The sequence below is a fragment of the Venturia canescens genome, chromosome 1 (genome assembly GCF_019457755.1).
Source record: "Venturia canescens isolate UGA chromosome 1, ASM1945775v1, whole genome shotgun sequence".
NCBI classification, from domain to species: Eukaryota; Metazoa; Arthropoda; class Insecta; order Hymenoptera; family Ichneumonidae; genus Venturia; species Venturia canescens.
This window is the reverse complement of record NC_057421.1, coordinates 22,578,633-22,602,478: the sequence shown is the minus strand read 5'-3', so window position 1 is coordinate 22,602,478 and position 23,846 is coordinate 22,578,633. Positions and strand designations below refer to the sequence as shown.

General features: G+C 37.3%; 3 protein-coding genes and 3 long non-coding RNA genes across 14 annotated transcripts; 3 read left to right on the top strand and 3 right to left on the bottom strand.

Annotated features, from left to right (window-relative positions):
• Nucleotides 1–1,110: 1,110 nt before the first annotated feature.
• Nucleotides 1,111–10,659, bottom strand: Sam-S (S-adenosylmethionine Synthetase). Of its 8 annotated transcripts, none has more exons than XM_043420206.1 (11): nucleotides 10,526–10,658; nucleotides 9,421–9,522; nucleotides 9,004–9,181; nucleotides 7,699–7,776; nucleotides 7,157–7,279; nucleotides 5,059–5,171; nucleotides 3,760–3,903; nucleotides 3,346–3,564; nucleotides 2,952–3,134; nucleotides 2,695–2,828; nucleotides 1,111–2,380 (listed from the first exon to the last, which is right to left on the bottom strand). In XM_043420206.1, the coding sequence occupies exons 3-11, from the start codon at nucleotides 9,119–9,121 to the stop codon at nucleotides 2,275–2,277; spliced, it is 1,218 nt and encodes a 405-aa protein (XP_043276141.1). In that variant the 5' UTR covers nucleotides 9,122–9,181; nucleotides 9,421–9,522; nucleotides 10,526–10,658; the 3' UTR covers nucleotides 1,111–2,274. The 8 variants fall into 8 exon arrangements, with proteins under 8 accessions (XP_043276141.1, XP_043276150.1, XP_043276115.1 ...); XM_043420215.1 differs by having other exon boundaries at nucleotides 9,421–9,519; nucleotides 10,526–10,657; XM_043420180.1 differs by lacking the exons at nucleotides 5,059–5,171; nucleotides 10,526–10,658 and adding exons at nucleotides 6,365–6,477; nucleotides 10,053–10,214 and having other exon boundaries at nucleotides 9,421–9,519.
• Nucleotides 10,660–10,793: 134 nt separating this feature from the next.
• On the top strand, nucleotides 10,794–12,049 carry LOC122411496 (uncharacterized). Its single transcript, XR_006261158.1, has 2 exons — nucleotides 10,794–11,756; nucleotides 11,846–12,049. It is a non-coding gene; the product is annotated as an uncharacterized lncRNA (long non-coding RNA).
• LOC122411501 (uncharacterized) lies at nucleotides 11,892–18,967 on the bottom strand. Its single transcript, XR_006261163.1, has 5 exons — nucleotides 18,589–18,967; nucleotides 18,393–18,504; nucleotides 17,269–18,104; nucleotides 12,329–13,548; nucleotides 11,892–11,938 (listed from the first exon to the last, which is right to left on the bottom strand). It is a non-coding gene; the product is annotated as an uncharacterized lncRNA (long non-coding RNA).
• Zw (glucose-6-phosphate 1-dehydrogenase Zw) lies at nucleotides 16,727–21,983 on the top strand. Of its 2 annotated transcripts, none has more exons than XM_043420120.1 (8): nucleotides 16,727–16,871; nucleotides 18,951–19,075; nucleotides 19,188–19,552; nucleotides 19,888–20,256; nucleotides 20,462–20,691; nucleotides 21,112–21,317; nucleotides 21,423–21,583; nucleotides 21,730–21,983. In XM_043420120.1, exons 1-8 carry the CDS (start codon nucleotides 16,853–16,855, stop codon nucleotides 21,821–21,823), a joined length of 1,569 nt encoding a protein of 522 aa, XP_043276055.1. In that variant the 5' UTR covers nucleotides 16,727–16,852; the 3' UTR covers nucleotides 21,824–21,983. The 2 variants fall into 2 exon arrangements, with proteins under 2 accessions (XP_043276055.1, XP_043276062.1); XM_043420127.1 differs by lacking the exon at nucleotides 16,727–16,871 and adding an exon at nucleotides 17,844–17,981.
• Nucleotides 21,984–22,269: 286 nt separating this feature from the next.
• LOC122411485 (uncharacterized) lies at nucleotides 22,270–23,553 on the bottom strand. Its single transcript, XM_043420307.1, has 3 exons — nucleotides 23,394–23,553; nucleotides 23,162–23,321; nucleotides 22,270–22,553 (listed from the first exon to the last, which is right to left on the bottom strand). The coding sequence occupies exons 1-3, from the start codon at nucleotides 23,400–23,402 to the stop codon at nucleotides 22,405–22,407; spliced, it is 318 nt and encodes a 105-aa protein (XP_043276242.1). The 5' UTR covers nucleotides 23,403–23,553; the 3' UTR covers nucleotides 22,270–22,404.
• On the top strand, nucleotides 22,473–23,358 carry LOC122411502 (uncharacterized). The gene is made up of 2 exons (XR_006261165.1): nucleotides 22,473–22,579; nucleotides 23,081–23,358. It is a non-coding gene; the product is annotated as an uncharacterized lncRNA (long non-coding RNA).
• Nucleotides 23,554–23,846: the final 293 nt, after the last annotated feature.

Here is a 23,846-nt window from a genome sequence, read left to right as displayed (position 1 = left end):
AAATATTTCATTTTTATTATGCTTTTCATATTATGTTTGTTCTGTTCTTATAGAACGTTCTTGTGCATCTTTACAGTGATAATGGTAACGTAAATATATGAAGATATATTTCGTTGTTTTTTTTTTTTTTCATTCGGAGGTCTATGCATGTAGGTATTTCAGGGTGATCGAGCATAATTTGTGTAGTGCATTGTGATAAATCAAGATCTTAAAAACATATTTATAAATTCGATTGGAACGTAATATTTTGATCGACATAAGTTTTTCTTTGATGCAACGAAAATTCAAAATCTAAAAGACAGTCGATGAATCGTGATATATACTTTCGGGTCTAAGAAATATATCGTCAAAAGACGGAAGTTAAGAGGGAAGCCGGGCTTTGAGCATGAATCATACGATTCCTTTAGCTTTTATTTTCCATACATAACCAACTGAACCTTTGTTTTTAAGCACTTCGACAAACTGAAATAATAAAAAAAAAAAGAGGATAGCACATGATAAACGACACGAAGCTCAACAATCATTCAAAAATTTGACTTTTTCGAATGAAAGTTTTCAAGAATACTTTCTGTCAAACTCATTCTTTTTATTATTGTATAACCAATATTATGGATTCCTAATAAAATTAAGTTCTAAAGACGTCAGAATATATATGCACGAGCTACAAATTGACGAGCACACACAAGGAGTGCAGAAGAGCGATCTCGTTTGGGAAACGTTCACGTTACAGAGGGCAGTGTCACGGACTAGAGGAAAGCGTGAATGCAAAAAATAATTGCAAAACGCGTTTTTGTACTTTCATTGAAACGATACAAATTTTTAAATACATGCAGGATGATCTGGCCATTTTTACTAAATTTTATCAATTATTTTCAAACAGTCGAACGACATTCCGAACATCAAAAAATGATTTATATATAATATGGAAAAAACATTAGTAAAACTTGAACAATTTTGTTCGTAAATTAACAATTATCACCGTGTGGGATTTATCATTTCAGTTCTAGTAATCAATTTGTTTTGTCGTATGCTTTCATTTCTAAATTAAATCTGGTTGGGAATGTGTAAAGGCAATGGTCCTTAAACATCAAATCGGTTTGGAACATGGAAAACATTGACAAAGAGTTATATTTATTTCCTTTTTTTTCTTTTCATTACTGAGACTCGCTTTTCAGGCGGAACAACTAACTGTTCAAACGCTTCTCCGAAGCACCTCATTTTCCAGCCCGACTGTTAATGCTCCCTTTGCGTGCCTCGAACTCGATATATTATCACACGTACAGCACTTGTCAATGATTCATCGTGATCCGGACTATTAATGCAAAAAAAAAAGAGAAAAAAAAGAGGAAGAAAATTAGAGTTCTACTACTCTTCTCTCGCACAAACAGTGAATATCTACATAAAAATACTTAAAACTGTATAGCACTCATGTCGGGCTTTTTCCTTCGCGTACATTCATGTATTTTTGTCTTTCAAACCACTAACATATTGCTAGGAAAAAGAAAACAACATTCGACTTTCGTCGTCGTAATGTAACGTAAAACATGGTCAGATCTCAATTGATTCTCGTATCTTTAATCATCACCCGTGATCCACAGTGACGCAAGAAAATATTCTTTAAGGTATATACACAGACGCAGCTTAGTTAGTTTTCCCTTTACGAGTAGGCAATTCGAACTGACGAAAAACTCATGGAGGATTTCGTTTCATCCACTATTTTCAATCTATCCAAATTTTGTTAAAACTTTTTTTCCATCTCTTGTACGACTAAGTCATCAGAAAGTGAAACCAGTCTCGCGATTTTTTTCAGGTCAATTTGTACTAAATTTTTGTCGTCCTTCGTTAGATGAAAAAAAAAAATTAACGGAAAAAATGACAACACTGCTCTTTTCTTTCTCCCGACGAATATACAATAAGAAAGAAAATTGTGATTCTTAATAGGTCGATCACGGGAATATTTCATCAATGCTTTCGTCCGGTTGATTATTCGCGTCCAATTCGTATTTTAGTGATTCGATACAGAAAAACCCTTGCTAGTTTTTATGCGTGTCTTTTTATGGTCGTTTGTGTGTTTGTAGATAAATACAACGCGAAGTACTTTGGGCAATGTGTCTCTCGCTCAGTCACTTTCTCATTCTCTCTAAGTCTCTCGATCGGTTTGCTTAAAAACTTGGCGAGATATACTGGGTTTCTCGGAGATTTTTAGGAGTTGTATGTTGTTGTTGTCGCTGATTTTACATTAAGAAACGACAAATGGCTTAGAGATAATCCTCATCAATCGAGGACCAGTGGCTTTGGTTGCTCCCAGGTGAATCCCTCTCGTCCGAAATGTCCGTATGTGCTCGTTTGTTGATATATTGGATTGCGCAATTCCAAGTCTCTGAAAATGAAAATAAATATTCTGTGGAAACAATCTGTAAAATGTGAAAAATGTGTAAAAACAAGGTTGCAGCAGAGCATCTCTTCTCATTTCATCAAACTCGCTTGTTCACCATATATCATCATTTTCATAGAATGAACAACATTTTTTTAATGAACATTACTCAACTGAGTAACAAGATTGCAAAATATCTCGAGGAATATAACAGTAAAAAATATTCTGAACAATAAAAATGATTATTGACATGGAAAAATGTATTGTTTCGATCAAAGATGCTTGCTCGTGATCGCGGATAAAATCGAATCTCAACTGACTTGACAATTTTTCCAGGACGAAGATCAAAGTTTTTGTTGACGATACCGAGGAGATCTTTCTGGGAGAGTTTCGACGAACCATAATCGAAGACCGTGATCGAAAGTGGCTCTGCAACACCGATGGCGTACGAGACCTGAAATAAACAGCATACGAACATATAGACATATTTTGGCTACAATAAAATATCAAATTACAAAACAATGGCATTCTGAGAAACCTTTTCGTTACGTTAAACTTGGCATAACCGATTTTTTACCTGAACTAGGCAACGCCTGCAGAGACCAGCCTTGACGAGAGATTTAGCGACCCACCTCGCCGCGTACGCCGCTGACCTGTCGACTTTTGTAAAATCTTTGCCGGAAAATGCTCCGCCACCGTGGGCTCCCCAGCCTCCATAAGTATCGACGATTATTTTGCGCCCCGTGAGACCAGCATCGCTCTGTTACAAACAAAACGAAGAATAAACAAATTAATAAAAATGCAAACAAAGTACACAATGACTCGAGTTCATTTTTTGACTGACGTTAAAACGCAGCAGTAAATGATCGGACTTGAACAAACTCTTCCTCATTCTCTCTTCCTCGGTATCCACTAATGGCAAACTACATACTATTAATAGACGAGCGAGAATAAACATCGAGAGAACTGACCTGAGGCCCGCCTATGATGAAGAGTCCGCAGGGATTAACATGGAAGACCGTCTTCTCGTCGAGATACCTCGCTGGAATGACTTCCTTTATGACTTTGTCCATAACAGCTCTGCGAAGCTCCTCGAGTGATATTTTTTCGCTATGCTGAAGCGATACGACGACTGTGTGAACGCGGACTGGCACGCAAGCACCGTGATCCATTATGTATTCGCAGGTAACCTAGAAAATCCAAAAATTCAACATTTTTGAGAATCATTTTTTCAAAAATCATTCCTACACCATTGTTTCATTTGATCGGTCAGATTTATTATTTTAAATCATGGCTCTCAGAAGTAGCAAATAATGAGATTAAACATCATTCGTTTAAAAATTTTATTACGTAACAAAGCTTCGTTGGACTGAAATTCGTCTCACCTGCGTTTTCGAATCAGGACGCGCCCACCACAATTCTCCGCTTCGCCTTAGTTCAGCAATTTTTTGGTTCAATCTGTGCGCCAGTACGACAGTCAACGGCATACATTCGTCGGTTTCATCAGTAGCGTAACCAAACATCAAGCCCTGTTTTTTTTACATTTTCATATGTTAATTAATGTTTTTTTCTGCCAATTGGTAAATCGGTTAACACGAAATGTGTTCTCCTCCGATTACCGGAGCTGTTCGACCATCGTGTACAAGTTGGACGAAGCCGAGTTTCGACTACTCAATGAATTAGAATTTTTTTAATTTTAGTCACGAGTCAGAGTCGCAAATAATGTAAGGCAGAAAATTTCTATACAAATTCATTCAACTTGCGAGAGTTACAAATAATTCGTTTGCCTTGTCAATCACCTGTCGTGTCAAAAGAACGTGTACGTATGCCTTAATCTACTATCGACTCGCAATAAAGCTTTATGAAAAATGACCTCGTAAAATGCCTTCGTACAACCCATACACACGTGGTTGAACTTGATTAGGGTGATCAGATATTAATCGAGTTAGTTTTTCCAGTTGTTTTGCCCGAAATCAATAAATTACACGATGTCAATATGTCCAAGTGTTATTTATGATTTGTGCGAATATCGAGTTCGAACAAACAGAAGAAAAAAAAATTATCCATGCAGAGAAAAGGTGCCACACAGAGCTGTGAGAAATTGGTTGTTAAATCAAATGAATAACGTTTATTATTCCCTAGGCGAGCAAGCTACAAAAATCATACATGTTAATAATTTGGGCATTCTTCTCATGATGAAAAAAAAAAAAAAAATGAAAAATGTGCGAGTGCAGTCTACAGGAAGTGTAAGTCTACAAACCCTAGAAATTTAAAGATGATTATTTTCTACACTTACAATTACCTAACTACGTAGTCATGAGAAACTTCCACCACTACAGGGTATCAAAAACGATAATATGTTCGAGTGCGAAAACGAAAACGGATGCCGCACATAAGCAAAACTAACAGCAAATAAAAAGAAATAAAATAGCAACTCATCTGAAATGAGGGAAAGGAAAAAGAGAATATTCAGACGACGAAAAACAAAGAAACCTCTGAATAGCATTTCTTTCCAATGAAGAGTGAGGGAGTTGAAAATAAACACTGAAAAGGCTTGCTAAGGGTTTGATTAGTTACAGAATACACATGAATTTATTGAAAAAGGGGAAAAATAGTGCAGAAATATTTACAGATAAGAAGAGAAAGTGAGAAAAATTCTACTGAATTGGAGAATGGGAATTGACCTGATCACCAGCGCCAACTTCTTCGTCGCTTCGGTTCTCGTGAACCCCTGCCGCGATATTTGGCGACTGTGCATCAATTGCCATCAGTACGCTGCACAACTTGTAGTCAAAACCTGTTGAAATGACGATTGTTTTCTATCGTGAAATCGAAACACACATTTCCCTATTTTTTGGTCAATTAACATGGAAAATGATTGTTCATTTTACCGTTGTCATTATTATTTTATACAAATTCAATGCAAAAATTAAAAAAAATTTTAATCAAATGAGCATCGACCTGTAAAAGAGTTATCGAAGTTTGCGATATTTATATCTTATGCATAAAAAATAATTGGTTCAAATCAGGAACCAGAAATATCAATGAGGCATCAGTAAGATTTGTTAATTTTTCTAATGTATTATTTCTGGGAAAATAAGTTGTGGATGAAGAATAATACTACGTGAGAATTGAAAAATCTGCAGGGCTGGAATATCGTAAGTAAAAGAATCTCGAATAACCAGAAAGTCATTAATACTTGACAGAGCAAATGTCGCATTGTTTTCAATTGATTGGACCACGACGAAAGAACGTTTGGTCCTCATTATAATAAATGAGCACAAAAAGGGTGAGAAATAAATGTACACAGCTACGAAGACAAGGGCACTAAATCTTCATTCGATGATCGGTGTAACAGCAGCACCCGTCGATGCCTAATAACTGTTTTGTCGTCTGGTAGACAGATATCATTCGCACGATTCAAATAAATACGAACAAAGAATGAAACACGTAATATTTCTGTTCAAATATTAAATCTGATGGTGATCGATGATTAAAAATAGAGGATGAAACACCTTAAAACGATGCGAACTCCTGATGCAGCGAGTGAATAATCGTATTCGTTGATTTTTTAGATGACGTGAAAAAATTGCAGTTTCCAGCGTTATCGATATTGAATTCTGTTAACAATGATGTATTTTTTGTTCCGATGAATGTCATGAAATTGTAAATTTAATCAGCGCCCCGTGAGATGGATTCATTCAGCCCTATAATTCGAGCCTAAAATGACATTTCATTGACCCTGATGTTTCTCCCCTTTGCACATGCACACTCTCACGATCTCATCCTTCGTCGCATACCAGAGATTAAAAAATGCTATGAATAATGTGTATATATATATGTCTTAACAATATATATGCATATTTATTCATAGCATAAAGGCATCATTTGATAAATCCATGAAATTATCGAACAACGAAAGATTATTCTTTTGATTTTTTCGTTTTGTTTTTGCTGCTCTGTGGCACGGGCTGAGAATGGGTTATGTACCTGATCACCGGCACCCACGTCCTTCTCTTCCCTATCCGTATGGACTCCGTCCGCGATATTCGGTGATTGTTGCTCGATCGCCACCAAAAGGTTCAACGTGCGCCAATCAAATCCTGCCACCACCATTACACTCTTACGTTATTATATTTACGGAATTTTTTCTCATCTTCACTTTCTTCCGATACACATTATTTTATTTCGTTTCTCTGTTCTTATCGAAAAACAGAGCGAGCATTTCTCTAGCGTGCCTCGCGAAATTCCCAGCAGATTATTCACGACTTGGATTTATTTAGTTCTTTTTTTTCGCCATACTTATTTGCGTTTATGTAAGAATTGCTCATCGCGTCATGATCAGTGGAGTTATATAGTACGAACAATGGAGGTTTTCCTTTTTTTTCTACCATTAAAAATGTTTCTTAATATATATAATTTATCTGCAGTAAAATGCGAATTTTCGTATCTCGTTCTATCTTGTCTTTACGTCCGTTCCGTATAAATACAACGGTTTTTATCCGAATTTTTGATAAGTGAATTGGGTAGAGTAGGAAAATAAGTGACTTTTCAAGACTGATCGATGTCGTCCTCAGTGTTTTGGTTTTCATCATGGCACTCAAGAGTAGCAAATACTATGAAACATACATCATTGAACGATCTCTCAGCCACTGAACGAAAATAAATGGGTAGCCTTTGACGGATCAAAGATCCAAAAATGAAGTAATTTTAATGCAGAGAAAAGGAAAATTGTATCCGTGGAATTCGAGAAAATTTTATGTCATTAGATTTTTTTTATACCTTTGGAAGAGTCGTCATACCCGATGTGCTTGACCGTGTCTCTCACAATCTTTTGGTAATCCACAACTGCCTTCGACGTTATTTCACCGCAAAGAAGAATCATTCCAGTTTTTGTAACGGTTTCTGAATAGAGATTAATAGACACGATAAATTGAGAAAATGGCTTTTTTTCTAGGCATTCGATGACTCAGTCATTGACACTTTGAATAACTTGGATAATGATACAGATCAACAGGAAACTAATTATTTGTGTTACCTCTCTACACAAGAATTTAAACAATTGCTTTTGATTCAGCTTCGGTGATCACAAAACTTTTTTATGATTAACTATATGATATAAGATCAAGTAAATTGCCATAATTTAAACTTTTTTTTAAAGTAACAATGCATAAATCTATTCCTTGTGGTTTAATTAATACCTTCCCAATTTTTGTCATTGCCAACTGACGAACGGTATATTACGTTCCAGCATTTCAACTAATTTAATGATCTAACATTTTGTCATATGTAATCTGACATGAGGTATGTGATTGGATATTTACCGCAAGCAACTTTTGCATCCGGGTCCTGTTGGAGATGGGCGTCCAAAATGGCATCGCTTATTTGATCGCACATTTTATCTGGAAAAGCAAGTTGAAAAAATTTGTTTTACACATAGAAGTAAACCGGTGATTGCAACAGCGATTCAGTAGAAATTTAATCCATTTCAAAAAATTTGATCTCCAGAGTGTTACAGACAAAAAATAGATTCATTTATTCGGGCAATGAGAAAAATCTATCGGTCTTATGCAACTTCCGATTAACAGGAAATTTCTTATAAAAGGAAATATTTTTTTCAGTCTTGGAACTATGATGAAATTTGGAACTTTTTCACATCATTGGATTGAAACTGACATTAAAATAAAATTATTTGGAATGTTGTACAAAAAATGTAATTCTGATGAAAGAACCAAACGTCCTATTTTATTTTTTTCAAAATCTCTTCGAAATGTAATCTTTCCCAAACAAACTGTTGCATCAGCTCAACTTCAGTGCAAGTTCTAAAATTTTTCGGAGTAACCAATACAAGGTTAGTGATTTCCAAGTATTTTCCAGATTTTTTCGAAAACATTGTTCCCAGCAAGCACGCGATTGCATCAGCTCCAACTCTTTTTCCTATATCAATATGAGCGACGATTGAATTTTTTCAAATTCAAAAAGTCAATAAAAAATAATGATCGGATAAGTTGAATGAGAGAATCCAAAAATTTATAAAATAATAATTTCCCGTACGTCAACTTTCAATTATCATTGATGTGACTGGAACCTTCTAGAAAAATAAATCCGTTGGCGAGCACATGGCGAACGATGTAACGCGATATCGTGCTCTCGCGTTAAAAAAAGAACAACCTCTCTCCATCTCTCTCTCTCTCTCTCTCTTTGAGAGAAGCTTTGAACGATAAAAAATTTGAAGGTTAGAAATTTGAATTCTCAATCTATATGAGCGCGAATACCACAACCGGTATTTGAGAGAGAATTGAACGAGAGAAATAAGAGTGTATGAAATAAAATCAGAGTTTCTAAAAATATATTTTTTGGTTGCCAAATCCATGGGAGCGATATGGTATAATATATAGATAGGATAGATAGTAATAATGGTAGCAAGGAGCGATGCGCACGCGGTCACGGAAACGGCGCTTCTCCCGGGTTCGCCATGGCGGACACGAGGGGGAGAGTTGTCCCGCGCACACGTTCTCAGGTGAAAAGGGAAAAACAAAAGAGACTCGAGGGATAGTAACATAATTTGTTAATATCGTTAAAAAAAACGTGGGAATAAAGAATGCTGGTAAATAAAGCACGAGATTTACCTGGATGTCCTTCGCCTACAGATTCAGAAGTGAACAAAAATGTCGTGTCTTGTTGTAGCTCGGCCGCTGGCGCGTGCCCGTTCGCGTATCCGTTCATGTGGTGCGATGTTTCCGGCATTTTCGTTCGTTTATTAGTATTTCCAACGTTGAAACGACGCTCGTTCTCAAGCTCCGAAACCTGTCGGCGTTCAACTCGTTGATAACAATTGTCGCGTAATGTTACGGCAAGTAATGATTTAACGTTTAATTTATTTGTCGTCGATGTACCGTGGGCGCGTATGCAAGAGCCACACAGTCGCGACACTCGACCCAATGGTCGTACCAGCGCAATAGTGAATGCACTGTTCGGAACGCTCGGGATGTAAAAGAGGCTCCCCGCTAGCCCACCCCCGGTATTTATAACCTCGGTATACGTACGGTTCTCCTTTTCTCGGTTATCTTCGGATCACGTGGTCACCCTCCAGATGGAAACACTATTCCGGTTGGCTAGACTTTGTCTTTTCCTCGATTGTGCTACTACTTTGGCGGCATATTCGAAAAACAATTCACATTTTTACTATACGGTATTCATTAATTTTTTAGCATCAATCTGTCTTCCAAAATCGCGGTTCATCATCTACTCACAATAGTAAGTGAACGCAACGATGCGTTCGCAAAACAAAAATGAATCTACGACTCGTATTCCAAGTCAACAATTTATACACTTCATTATCCCAACGGATTATTTGAAAATTCAACACTCTTCACAGATTTGAAATAATATTTCGAACCATATACATGATTGCTTATAGGTTCAACAAGTTTTCAAAATACTGGAATAAAAATGAGTAGAAAAACTTTTGCCGTCAGCCAATGCTGTTACGATCAGAAAACAAACGTTCGTGTATTGTTGAGCTCCACAATGATTCTCTTTTTTCATTATTTTTAATTAATTATAATGATAAACTGTCCCAGTACATTTATAAATTTATACGAAAATTTCTATTATTCTTTTTATTGTTACTTGAAACTTCAGAGAAAACGCCAATATGTCGTCTGTGGGGCCTGACCTTTCAAAAGATATAACCGAAATTTGCCTTTTTTCTCGGTCACCGGATTATTCGTCAACTATATCCTCAATTTTAAAAAATTCGAATGAAAAAAAATGAATCCCTTTAACTACTCAAACTCAATAATCAAAACTTGTTCGATGAAATCCGAATTCTTGCTTAGTTGTTCTTTTTTTTTAAATTTCTCTCCAAGAGCTTTGTCACGCGTCCTACTGCGAACGAAGAAGATTCGGAAAGAAAATAATTTGAGAAGCACGGCGGAAAGGAAAAAAATTGACGGGGGGGGGGGGGAGAGTTCCGAAACTCTGAAGTGCTCTCTACCGGCCATTTCTACAATTTAACTAACAAACAAAAATCCAGTGTATGCTCAAAGTGAAAAAAACACGCGATATGAAGACCAATGTAGCTACAGTCGTTTTCGAGATTAAGAATAATCGTATAATGTTGGGATATTCGATTCATTTCACGCTTACCGTGTCAAACAATAATAATAATAATCGGTTTAACCGTTGCGACGATCACGCGGACTCAACAATTACAAATGTTATGGGATTTGTATGTACAATCACGACGTTTCTTCGGCGAAAGCTTTCGAGAGACTGGATTCGCGCAGTCAGGGTAGATGGCGGGTTGCTTCTTATAAATATTTTGTACACAGTACATTCAACAAAAAAAAATTCTTCATGAGCTGACGAGACGAGAAAACTATCGTGATAACACACTATACCGGATCTAAAAGCCAAAACGTCCGATGACTATTGAATAAAGATCATTTTTTTAACGGTTCTTGTTTCAATAACAAGAAAGATGACGAGTGAGTTTTTTATTCGCGCGTTCGAATATGCACAGGACATATCACTCTTGGCTTGCGTCAGTTTTACAAATATATTACAAGATAGGAAAACGAGAAAAAATAAACTTCAGCAGAAATTCTTCGTGCAATCGGTATTAATCTTCGCGCGTAATCGTAACTCTGGAAATACGAGTTCAACAATAAAGTTCTATGGAGAAGAATGGCCGATGACGTTTGAAACGATAACGTGTAGCCGCGTGTGAATTTTGAAAATCTCGGGTTTGCCAAACCGTTATTTGTTGCCATACGTCCCGCTGGTCGAAGTCATTACTGAGCTCAAGCTGAAAACCTACTAGAAAAATCGATTCTAAATTGTTCTTTTATTCTTGAGAGCGTTTTACATTTTTTCTGAGCGTGTAACATAACCAATAAAACGGGCTCTTGATCTAATTTTTTTAATTCGAAGTTTCCAAGTTGACCACCAGAGTTTTGCTCGAACGTTAATGTCGAGAGTGCATGTCGGTGTGTGATGAAACTGTGAACTCAGATTTCGTTGTGACTAGTCATGAAAAATGTACATTTTCTCTACGCGTGGTACTCCCAAATTCTACAAAATTCATATCTCCAAATTCTTCACCGTTTTCCTCTCGAGATATGAGATATACGAACAAACGGCGATTCAGTGCTCGGCGATTAGATTTTCGTCCGTTCCGTGGCTCTGTGGGTCGCGACCGTTTTGGGCTTTCGATAATTTCTTGATAAACAGATAACAATAATAATGATGACAATAAGTCAACGATAGGGACAAGGATTTTCGCTTCTTCGCTTGTACAACGTTTATCGCGAAAAATGTGCTGAGTGGTGCAATGTGGCCGGATCAACACGTGGATGGTCTGTTCGGGCTGACGAATGTAAATAATCATCTTATCGCAATTCAAAATAAATGGAATAAATACAAGAACCTTGATAACCTCCGTGACATATTCCCCTTTATGAACAGATGGTTATATATTGCTGAGGGTTGAAACTGGATGTGTCGAAAGATGTACCACAAGTGAGGTCGACGAACGGCCAAATCGTTCCGAGCCCATTCCTTCGTTGCTCAAATTAATAATCGCTTGTATAAATGCAACGAGATTTCAACGCAAGCAATAACAACCACAGTGTTCAACATATCGCAATAAATAATAATAGTTGAAAATAAGGATTCTCATTTTTTTTTTAACTCTATTCAATCCATCATTGTTTCTTACCCCACAATTTATAACAGAAATTTTTCCAGCTACATATTCGATATCGATGACTCAAAAAAATAAACGAAAAAATTGAACTCAAATAATGATCGTCGAGGTTGAAAGCAAAAAAATAAGAAGAGAACAATTCATATCACTCGTGTCTCGTCAAGAGAATTCGTTGATAAATTATTTCGTATGCGATGAAAGGCTAAGTCCGCCTTAAGTATACTATTAAATATTTTCCTTACTATATGTAGACTTGTCCGTTTGTTTTGGGACGAGGCTCCGGCGATAGATCGACCGCGTTGACACGTGATTGAGCGCTCTCGCTTTCGGTCCGAAACAAAGAGAACGGAGCGCTGCGATATAACATGAAGATTTTTTTTGACATACTAAAATATTACATGATTGATTGGGAACTGTAAAGTTGATCGATGGATGTACATTATCATATATTGGATCGATCGCGGTACGTTCGGTTTTCCGCAACATAACCTGTTTAGTTCGACAGTGCTGCCAAAACGTTGGGGGATATTATTCACACTAAAATGTTGACATTGGTCGCGTGAAGCAGGTTGACAAAAAAAAATCTTGTGCGCTCAAGAAAGTGGTTTCGTTATTTGAAAAATGTCTGACCCTTGGAAAAGATAACAAATGCGCGGTTGGGTCTCAACGTGTGTTGTATGAAAAAAAAAGATCGTAAAATGGAATTCTATTCGCAGTGCAGTTACATTTTCCAAATCTCGGTAGCTCCATCGCCCCAACACTTTGAACGATGTAGATAAATGATGTCCGAAAATTCAAAGAGAGGTTTTTCCAGGTCAGAATTATCGTGAAATTCTGAGTTAATCAGTTGTTTGTCATTTATCGGGCTTATACGTCATTCTCGATGTACAAATCAATTAGAGCTCAAATCCGATGACCCGATTACGAAATGTTGAAACGGAAAAAGTGTGCCTGAGCGATCTATATTCAGGGAAAAATTGGTCAATTTATTCGCTTATTTATTCATATGTACAAATCAAAGTTTCAATTCGATCGTTTGTTCGATTTACGATAAGAGAGAAAATCATATTTTTCACTCAAACAATGGTGCGCGTATTAGTCAAATATTTTTCATCGCGGTAGCATACTTTGGAATTTGTACTGTAAATTTCTTCGAAAACAAACTACGTCGAATGTACAAAGCGTCGAAGCAGTTACGGTGACTGACGAAATGTCGTCCATGATCGTTCCACATATATAAATGGAAACTGACTTAACTTTCGTCCTGTAAAAGTTTAATGGAATTTGTGTTTGCAACGATGTAATCCAACGCGAATATTATTTTCACTGTTCCTCTCTTTTGTCACCTTTGGGACGCCCCCATTTTTTTTACAGGTTTTATTTTTAAGCCACCAAAAGCTCGTCGACAAAATGGGGAAATTTTGTTGCATTCCCAACAATCACGTTCCGTCATCGGAGTTTTCTGCAATAACCACAAATAAGAAGAATTTTAACTGACCACTCAACGGCTCGCGTTCCGTAATTATGTTTTGCTTGGAATGCGATTTTTGAAACATCTTGTACATGCCACGTGGTTTTGTAAGACGAAAGCGTGATCGTATGAGGAAATAATGGTTACGCCGTGTCAGATCGCGCATGTATACACGAAATTATTAAAGACGATTTAACTCTGCTGGTAGCCTTATTATTTTTTATCATGTTATCATGTTTTTCGCTATGTGTCGAACCAAAATTCTTATCGCTTTATAATCTTTCCGCAGTTAACACGATACATCCGTAATTTGTAGGTTATGTTAGGTTTTCCCACTCCGAATACTTCCGAATACGATAGTGCTATAATGGCGAATGAAATGGATGACTGTACGAAATACGAAATGGATGATGACATTTTCGTTGAACGTTAGTATTCGTTTTATCGTGAGTTTTAAACTCTGAATTTTCACTCTTCGTAGAAAATTTCGACACGATACGCAATGTCATTGCGTATTTCATCGCTTATTACGCTTCAGAAGATATATTATGCCAATCCAAAGTAAACTTTTATTCGATATACGATAATAATCACGAAGCAAGATTTCAAAGTTATCGGGAGCCGCGGTGTTGTCGCGGCGCGTTTACCCGCGACAACAGAAGACAGAAGATCCTCCGCTTCCATCAGCAGGACATGAGATTCGATTCAATGAATTTAGTCAAATATAAAAGTATTCAATCGATGAAAATTCGTTAGAAACGTTTATTTGATATTTTCAAAAAAATATTCACGTAATTTTCGAACTATTGTAACTTTCTGAAAAATAGCTCGATGAAAAGTTGGCTTCCTGATTGGCGAGATCACATCTTTCGATAAAACCAATCACATATTTTTGTTTTTTTTTGTGTCACCAAATATAGAGGAGCTGTCTATAGCATGTTCGTAAAATTCACGACAAATATCGCGACTTGATGAAATGTAATACATATTTTGCTCTGTTTTCCTTATTTCCTACCTCAGAGGTTTCATTTATAATCAGCTCTTCCAACCAATTTCGACCTTCGAAAGCCAAAAATATATTTTCTTTGCAGTTCGATATTCGGAATAGCTAAAAAGTTCGCCGACCTCTGACGCAGACACGCAGAGCGCCCTTCAACGGGCATTCTGTGTACGAACGAACGAAGATTTTCATGCACGGTTATTTTTTGTCGGATTTGTGTTTGACCTTGACCCTCGTGAAACGTGTTCTCTACACTTTGTGTTCCATTGCTTCGAATGTTTTTTTTTACACGAGTATATTCATTCTCTCAATGGGTCATAGAGAATTTTTTAACTCCCTCACTTCCACAATACAACGGCATATACATATGTATGATTTCAAAAGGTAAGACTCTCGACTATCTCGTGAGGTTATAAAGAAGACTCTTCCGGTAGTGTCCCCGTGTATTCACTTTTCGTTCGTTTTTATTTGACTCTAAAAGTGCAGACGATCGATATGCAAGTGAGAACTGCTCCAGTCACTGAAAATAGATGCTCCTTTCAAAGAATTTATACAGCCGCGTACATATACACGAATCTTTTCATGCATGTACGGAAATATTCATAGAATATAAATTTTTCATGTCGTCTCGTCTCGTTAAGGAGTTTTCACATCCAAGAGAATTGAGGTGTTGGGAAAAATCCAGTGAAATGTGTGAAAAGGATGAAAATTTATTTTAATCAATGGTTCGATGTTCAGAATTCTGATGCTTCAATATCAACCGTGAAAAATTTGATAACTTGCAATAGTATTTCATCTGCTTCCGATTTTTGTATTTTACGCGCCAAAGAAACATGATTTTGAAGCGAGAGGGCGTTGCTGTACGGTAAAACATTAAGCTTACCGATTGAGGCGCGATGTAGAGCGTAACTCGATCGATAACAAGTCGAGTCAAAAATCTTGCTCGAATGGTCAGGCAGTTTCCTAATCAGTAAACTGCAGCTACCTCTGGTGTTTTTTTTTTCCGAAAATATATTATAAAAAAGAAGAATTGTTTTCATTACTGAATTATCTGTCTCGCACTCACGCGTTTACCGCCTTTTTAACGATTTTCATTTTATTCGCAGTTCCGCGAGGATTATCGCACGAAAGAATCGCCACTAACAAAGTTATTTTTGACAAATCACACTATAATATGGCCGTGTGAATCTTATTTTGGGAGTGTCTTAAAAGGAGTGCGAGAAATTCATTTTTTCGCCTTCCAATGCAGAATCGACGACGACTGGGTGTTTTACAATACATTTTTTGCATTTTATTATACACATTACGAGCGCGTTTCCGAGACTTGAGCATATTAACATTTTTACGAAGTCTCACGTTTCGGATGAGTAATAACTCCAGGTTTTCTGCCTTGCGGGTGCCTGAAAACCGTTTTCCCTCACTGGGCCCGTTTTCTTCCGAACGGTTTGAACTCGGTTCAATTTTCAAAATGCAGTTGTTTGGACATAGGATGAGTGCACAACTCATGTTTAAAGTCCTGTTTAATTAAAATCTGAATCGGAATACAACTTCGTCAAAACTGCATATTCGGAGTATTTTTATTTCCCATGCTTATTATCTCGAGCTTTATTAAAAAATCGGTAAAATAAATACACGTATTTTGAAGGTTAAGGTATATATCGTCAACATATCGTTTATTGTTGACACCGCGATGTGTCCCTTGTTGAAATAGTTACATTGCCATGTTCCGAGTTCCAGAACATTTTACCAGACTGTCACAACATTTATTGGGTCACTTTTAACCAAAAAAGATTAAATTTAACGAGAGACAGAAAAATCGAGTAGCAAATCACCTCACAAGATGTTTTGAACTTCCGGCCTTTCGGCCTGGTCTATATATCTGCTCAAAAATCGGTTATCAATATCCCAGTATCCGTATCGTGATAAAAAAGTACACAATATATATATATACAACGCGCCTAACCCATACCACATAAAAAAATAGATTGATCATTGGTTTCTCTGCTTGCACAAAACTCATAGCGTATATGGAAATACAAATATTTTCTTCCTCTAAAAGAATCTAATCTATGAAAACGAGCGATACTGTAAAAGCATGCACAACATCGATTGAACGGTGCTGCCCCCAAGCTAGTTATGGCGTGCCGACTAACGGTATCGTGGGACGGCGAAGAATCATAGATTTCTGAATTTCTCCAGCTACCCCAGCTACACACGCTACACACTCAGCTGTGTCCGTGTGTGTCTCACAGATCCTTCGGTCGAGTTGTCAAACAAACATTACGAGTTTTTACAATGGCCAACAGCCACCGAAGTAAGTTTTCATTCCTACGAGCTCATCACAAAAAATTACTGACGATAATTATCGTTTCCGTATCGCGTCGATCGGCGATGCAATCACGACATGCAATAATAGAGTAGAGGAAAAAATCGTTGACATAATCTCGAGAACTAGGCACTGAACGTGACTATCCAACGCGTAGTGTGGAGTTAGGCACGTATCATGTGCGACAATGAAATGCAAAAGCGAAAGGGAAAATCATCGAAAAAACATTTCGCGTCTATACACATACACAAGAATACACATACGTGAACACGAACTCGAAATGCTCGTGTATATGTACATTCTATTCAGCTTATCCGTCAAGGTCACGGCTAATCACACTTTTTCGTTATGTCAGCGTGTATCACGCCACACGACACCAACTTACCACATGTTTGATATACGCGTGCGTGTATATTCCTAAACGACAAACACATGCGTTTGAAACTGGGTATTCGACTTTCGTTTCAACTTCCGCGTCTTCTTCATCGCTCAGCTCATGGGGTCAAAACGAATTATCCATATTTATAGGCACTTTTACTAGGCGATTTTCTATCTCGATCCCTTTTATGGACGAATATACACATTATTCGGCACTTATCGCGGAGCGGTGTCGTTTCAATTTATAAAAATGTCAATTATGAAAAAATTCACTGGAACTACTGAATTCCGTGTATACCGGCGACCGTTGGAGATCATTTTCCAGGAATTTTTCGAACGTGGTCGTGTTATTTTCATACATATGCGCGGTGTGTAAACATCGCGCTTGTAGAGGACGGCTCGGACGTACAGTTCGTAGCCACCTGAAAATTTCTATAGTTGTATAGCGCCGCTACTTCGACTCTCAATATAATCGTACTTTGTAGTAAATAACGAATGATTATGTAGTCGTATTCACGTCGACTGAAGCGTCAGTTTTGTCCTTTCGTAAGCCGATTTTCTCTCAACGACTCATGACACATTCAGTGCGCTATCGATTGACGTAGGATCGACATCGCTCACCTAAACACGCGCCACGCGCACGGATTCGAAATACACATCCACACTTTGATCAACAATTATTATCCAGTTAATTGTTGTACGACGAAACGACAATGCTCAGTAAGTGCTCTATGATTTACCGAACATCCGTGGTAGAACATTGGAAAAGAGTCAGTGTTTTCTCAGATGTTGACAGCATACATTTTCAATAACCGTTACAATCGACGCTTTGAAAAAATTTGTCTGAAATAAAAATGAACGAATGAACAATCATTTTTTTTATTGTTTCAATTGAGTTTTTCATTTTTGTAATTCAGCCATCATTTTTCAAATTTTTTCGCCTTTTTTTAATCGAAAATCCGGAACGGACATTGAGAAACACTGAAATTCCTGAGTGCGATGCTTTTTTGAATTTTTTCGTTATGAAATTGTCTCGAAGTCGGGAATTGGCTTCGTAACTACCAGAATCACGAGTTCGCTTTCCTTATTTGAATTTTGATTCGGGTTTTATATTTATGTTGATTAAATTACGTTTTCATTTTCCAAGACCCACGACGTCGATTTTATCCGAGAAAACTTGACGAAATCGTCTCTTCGAATGGACGATTAGAAAAAGCGTGCATTGTAACTGAAATAAATATATCTGAAATTTTTTTATCAAATTTTAAATTCCAACATTCAAAAAAATTATAAAAATTTGAAAAAAAAAAAAAAAAAACTAAATTACCTGACAATCGACGATTGACTACGATCGTTTATAAGAAATCGTACCATCCACTTCTGAATCTCAACTGATTTTGAGATAACATTACACACATTCCCAGAATAGAAGATTACATTATTCTACGTTTCTTTACACTCGCTTACCTTTTTGTTTTCTTAGCCGAGTGATTTTTTGTGTCCGTAGATGTTTAATACACCGAATCTGTGCGAGTTTTTCGTCATTGAAAGATTTGAAACGATTTTAAGGAGGTTTCTGTTTCTTTCCTCCCGGTTAGAAAAACGTTAGAAAAAAAGTGATGATTCGATAGTCGTGAGAAAAAAAATGGTCTGAAAAATCTAGTGAAGCAAATTTTTTGAAATTCGTAGGAGCGTCGACGGAGGAGAGCCTGATTCTCATCAGGCAATCGTTGAGGTCGCAGGAAATGGATCACATGGAAGGGCATCACTACGACGGCGATATACCTCACGTGTTCGTCACCCTGGGGGCGTCGGTAAGTGCGACGCGTATGCGGAAAAATCGCCCGAGGCGGATTTCGACACGAGCATCTATTTTTATTGTAAAACTGACTCGAGAATAATTCTGAATAATTGAACATTGCACAGGGTGACCTTGCGAAGAAGAAAATTTATCCTACTCTGTGGTGGCTCTTCAGGGACAACTTGCTACCAAAAACTACAACTTTCTTTGGCTATGCTAGAAGCAAAATGAGCATCAGCGAGCTGCGGCAAAAATGCGATCCTTGGATGAAATTGAAACCTGGAGAAGAAACGAAATATGAGGAGTTCTGGAAACTGAATCATTACACAAGCGGAAATTACGATTCCAAGGAGGATTTCGTGAAACTCAACAAGGAACTCGAGCAGCAGGAGAAGGGGGTCTCTGCCAATCGATTATTTTATCTCGCTCTTCCACCCACGGTTTTTGAACCGGTCACCGTTCACATACGGTCTTCTTGCATGGGCAGAAAGTTTGTATTTCAGTGATTATGTCGGGTATTTCTTCGAAGGCTGACGCTCAATCAGGGACTGGCAAAAAACTTGTTTCGAGTTATCCGGATCTCTGACTTTCGGATCGAAGCTTCTGTTCTCGGTCAAACTGCTTAATTTTCGTAGTCGTTAATCCTCCTCGAACATGACGAATTATTGTGAATGTTGGTAGTGTTGTGCACGAGGCAATTGAGAATTTGAAAGTGGAGGATAAAGATAAATTTTTGAGCCAGACTTTCGGTAGGCGAGTTCAATGGAGAATTCGCAATCTGGGATTCGAATTGGTTAATTATACGAACTCGTTTTATTGTTGCAGAGGATGGACCAGAGTCATAATAGAAAAACCATTCGGACGCGACGCCCGCACGTCGGAGCAGCTGTCGAATCATCTGGGCAGTCTTTTTAACGAGGAACAAATCTACCGAATCGATCATTATTTAGGCAAGGAAATGGTACAGAATTTAATGACATTAAGATTTGGCAACAGAATGTTCGGTCCGACGTGGAACAGGGACCACATTGCTTCAGTACTGATTACTTTTAAAGAGCCTTTCGGTACTGGTGGCAGAGGCGGATATTTCGACGAGTTTGGCATCATCAGGGACGTCATGCAAAATCATCTTTTGCAAATACTTTCTCTCGTCGCCATGGAGAAACCGGTGTCGTGTAATCCTGACGACATAAGGTTATTTTTTTGTCTAATTATTTTACGAATACTCGCACGTTACTCCGAAAGTTTATCCTGAAATGTGCGTTGTATTCCGTGCGAATAACTGACCCATCGAAGCAAATCGAAGCAAAAGCATTAATTCAAAATTCCGGAGACTTTTAATATTTCACTCACATGCTTCTCAGCGCTAAAATTATATGACGATGCTGTTGTTTTACAGAAACGAAAAAGTCAAAGTTCTCAAGTGCATAAACACGTTGGACCTCGATGACGTTGTGCTTGGTCAATACGTTGGCAATCCAAAACTGGAAGATCCCGAGGCCCAATTGGGTTACCTCGACGATCCAACCGTTCCCTCAAATTCCAATACACCGACTTTTGCCCAAGCCATTGTAAAGATAAATAACGAACGTTGGGACGGAGTACCGTTCATTTTAAAATGTGGCAAAGGTAAGAATTTCTTCGCTTCTACAACTGCCGATAAACTTCAAAACAAATTCACCAAATTCGTTCCGTCAAATTTCGCGTTGCAAAGTATATCTTCCTGTAGGGGAATGAATTTTTGAAATGAGAGATTATCTTCATTTCACTAAATGTACTTTGGTAACTGCGTCAACTTGTACATCACAAACTGTTTGAAGATTGCTCGTACAAAAACCATTAGAGCTAAAAAACTTGAGACAAAAGTTGCGTCTCGCTCGTATAGCTGGAATACAATCAAAGAAGTTGGAAAAAACATTACTGTTGATATATAAAAGAGTATTCGAAGCCCAAAGTCAATACAAGGGGAATCAGCTCTGTATAAAGCTCTCATACACACTTAACATTTTTTTTGCTGCTCTCATCATTACTGCCTTCATGCATGTGCAGCTTTGAACGAGCGTAAAGCGGAAGTGAGAATTCAATATCGTGATGTACCCGGCGACATATTCGAAGGAAAAGCGAAAAGAAACGAGTTGGTTATTCGTGTACAACCGGGCGAAGCACTGTACGTGAAAATGATGACAAAATCACCTGGTATTACATTCGACATGGAAGAAACGGAGCTCGATCTGACATACAGTCGGAGATACAAAGTACAGCAATTTTCGAATCATCATTTTTGATTGTTTTTAAAATATCATTATTTTTTATTGTTTCTTCTTTAATATCCGTATAATTGATGAACGATTTATTTTCAGGATTTAAAACTACCAGACGCTTATGAAAGATTAATCCTCGATGTGTTTTGTGGCTCTCAGATGCACTTTGTCCGCAGCGACGAATTGTCCGAGGCGTGGAGAATTTTCACGCCGCTTTTGCATCGTATAGAGCAAGAAAAAATTGAGCCTATTCCTTACGAGTTAGTAAAACGATATATTGTTCCTTACTTTTCTCCCTTTCATTTATTTTTCGTTGAAATCTGATTCTAAAAATCATGAGTTAAAAAATGTAGCTAATTATTTAAGTGTGCTATTAATTCTGTAACGAAAAACGTTCGATTTACAGATATTCGTCGCGTGGACCGCGAGAGGCTGATGAAATGGCGAAACGAAATGATTTTATATACTACGGATCATACAAATGGATCAAACACCATTGACAGCATTTTTTGTTATGAATTCTAAACACAGATTTTGGGTTGAATGTTCTACTTATATTTGTACTTGTCTGTACATAAAATGGATTTGTATTTTTCAAGCTATTGCTCTTACAGTGTTTATGATGAAGAGAAGGAATAAAGTTTTTTTACATTCCAATAATTCCTCAGAGTCGCTTTCTCATTTATCACATCAGAGTCTGTGCTCTAGTGATTCTGGACAACCGATAACATTAACCGTTCAAAATTTCGTTCTCGATTTTATCTATCGACGACCCACTCACTCATTATTATTCAATGAAACGAGCAGCTAATAATATTTTCATTTGAAGAAACTAAACACGTCGCTAATCGTCGCTAACTTTTATTTCGAACGGTGTCATGCTCTCAATTTCGACAGAAAATCTCGATCACTTAACAAACAACATTCCGAAATGAATGAAACAAACTTTCAGTATATTATTTGTGTTTTATTTTTCAATCGAATTTAATCATATTGTTACATCAATTAGACATTCTGTGACACCATAAATCGCGAATTGAGGGAGAGATTTTATACCAACGAGCTCTTAAATTTTTCCAATTTACCAAAGTCCAAGAATCGGTCCACCTGCACCAAGTCCGTAACCATTCACTGCTAATCCTCCAGCAATACCAGAAGGAGCAAGCAGTGTAGTCACACCTTGCTCTCCGATCAAAGCTCTTCCCCCGACGATGGTTGTTCCTACCGGACCTGCGTGCATTTTAAGGTCACAATCAGTAAGCATTATCATGTCATTGCAATATAAAAGTAAAAAATAATGGAAAATAGATTTTTTTTTCAAATTTTAATATGTTAAGGAAGTTGAAGCGATATATATAGGACATCATACGAAAAATACATTAGATTTTATTATTCCAAATTAATGAATTGAAAATTTACGTGAATATCTTCTTGAACAGCGCTTAATTATGTGTGAAAAATTTGGAGAGGTTTCACCGCCTGGTAATCGAGATATTCATTGTTGAAAATGACAAGGTTAAACATGGGCTCTTATGAAAGCTTTCAAAAAATTGCTAACTTCAACAATAAATATCTCAATTTCACGACGGTGAATCATCGACATATCTCGCCAGAAGTTTTATACTGTCTTAAGCTTTCTGTTTAAAAAATTTTAATGTGCAAAGTTGGAAAATAATTTTAACATAAGATACGCTTCAACCTCCTTAATCGAACGATAGGAGAAAAACTTAACTGGGGAAAATTAAATTCGATTACAGGATTACAAAAAAATACCAAGATCATTATTATAACGAGAAAAATGAAGAAAAAAATCGTAATTCGGAGAAACAAGTACAAACCGATTCCTCGAACAATGTTGGAAGACGATGAAGCTGTTGCAATGGTAGGACGAAGAGCCAACGTTGGTTGGACAGCGGCGACTGGAACACTCGTGAGGAGTCCCCCACCGATTAAACCGGCATGGGCCACTGCCATCAAACATCCACAAATAACGATGAACTACGAAAAAATAAAATAATACAGTTTTTCTGGGAAATCGGATTTTGTATTTTTTAACAAATTTATTCTTACCTTGAACATGGTTCTTTTGTTAGAACTTTTGTTCGTATGCGCAAAGGACTAGTTAATCGAAAGCAAGGTGCGAATCGAATGATTTCAACAATAGGACCGAGGGCCTATTTATACAAACGAATCGATCGAAACGCGAGAGCAAATTGCATCAGCAGCCTTTTCAACGAAGCTCCGTTTTATTCATGATCACGTGCAAACCGATTTTTCTAACCTGTCGGGTAGAGTTACCCTGGCCTCCATCCGGTTTCTAATTTTTATTTGTCTCCCGTTTCTCGTTGACATCGGGAAAGACCGTTCCGACCTCCCTTTCTTTCCTTATTATTCCGTATGACGTAAATCAGGCTCGAATTGCAATTCGGAAACTCGATATAACGTATTAGTACGACGGCATCAAGGAATCGGATCGGATCTGACCAAATGTGATATAATGAATAAAAAAAAAAGATGCAAAAT

Excerpts from the sequence above, each read along its gene's own strand:
- Sam-S (XM_043420221.1), bottom strand. The coding sequence starts at position 9,121 with ATGCCGGAAACATCGCACCACATGAACGGATACGCGAACGGGCACGCG. Across the intron at positions 2,829-2,951 it reads GCAGGCGTTGCCTAGTTCAG|GTCTCGTACGCCATCGGTGT; the intron begins GTAAAAAATCGG and ends TGTTTATTTCAG. Across the intron at positions 2,381-2,694 it reads CGTCCTGGAAAAATTGTCAA|AGACTTGGAATTGCGCAATC; the intron begins GTCAGTTGAGAT and ends TTTCATTTTCAG.
- Zw (XM_043420120.1), top strand. Across the intron at positions 19,076-19,187 it reads TCGTCACCCTGGGGGCGTCG|GGTGACCTTGCGAAGAAGAA; the intron begins GTAAGTGCGACG and ends AACATTGCACAG. Across the intron at positions 20,692-21,111 it reads CATTTTAAAATGTGGCAAAG|CTTTGAACGAGCGTAAAGCG; the intron begins GTAAGAATTTCT and ends ATGCATGTGCAG.
- LOC122411485 (XM_043420307.1), bottom strand. Across the intron at positions 22,554-23,161 it reads CAACATTGTTCGAGGAATCG|GTCCGGTAGGAACAACCATC; the intron begins GTTTGTACTTGT and ends AAATGCACGCAG.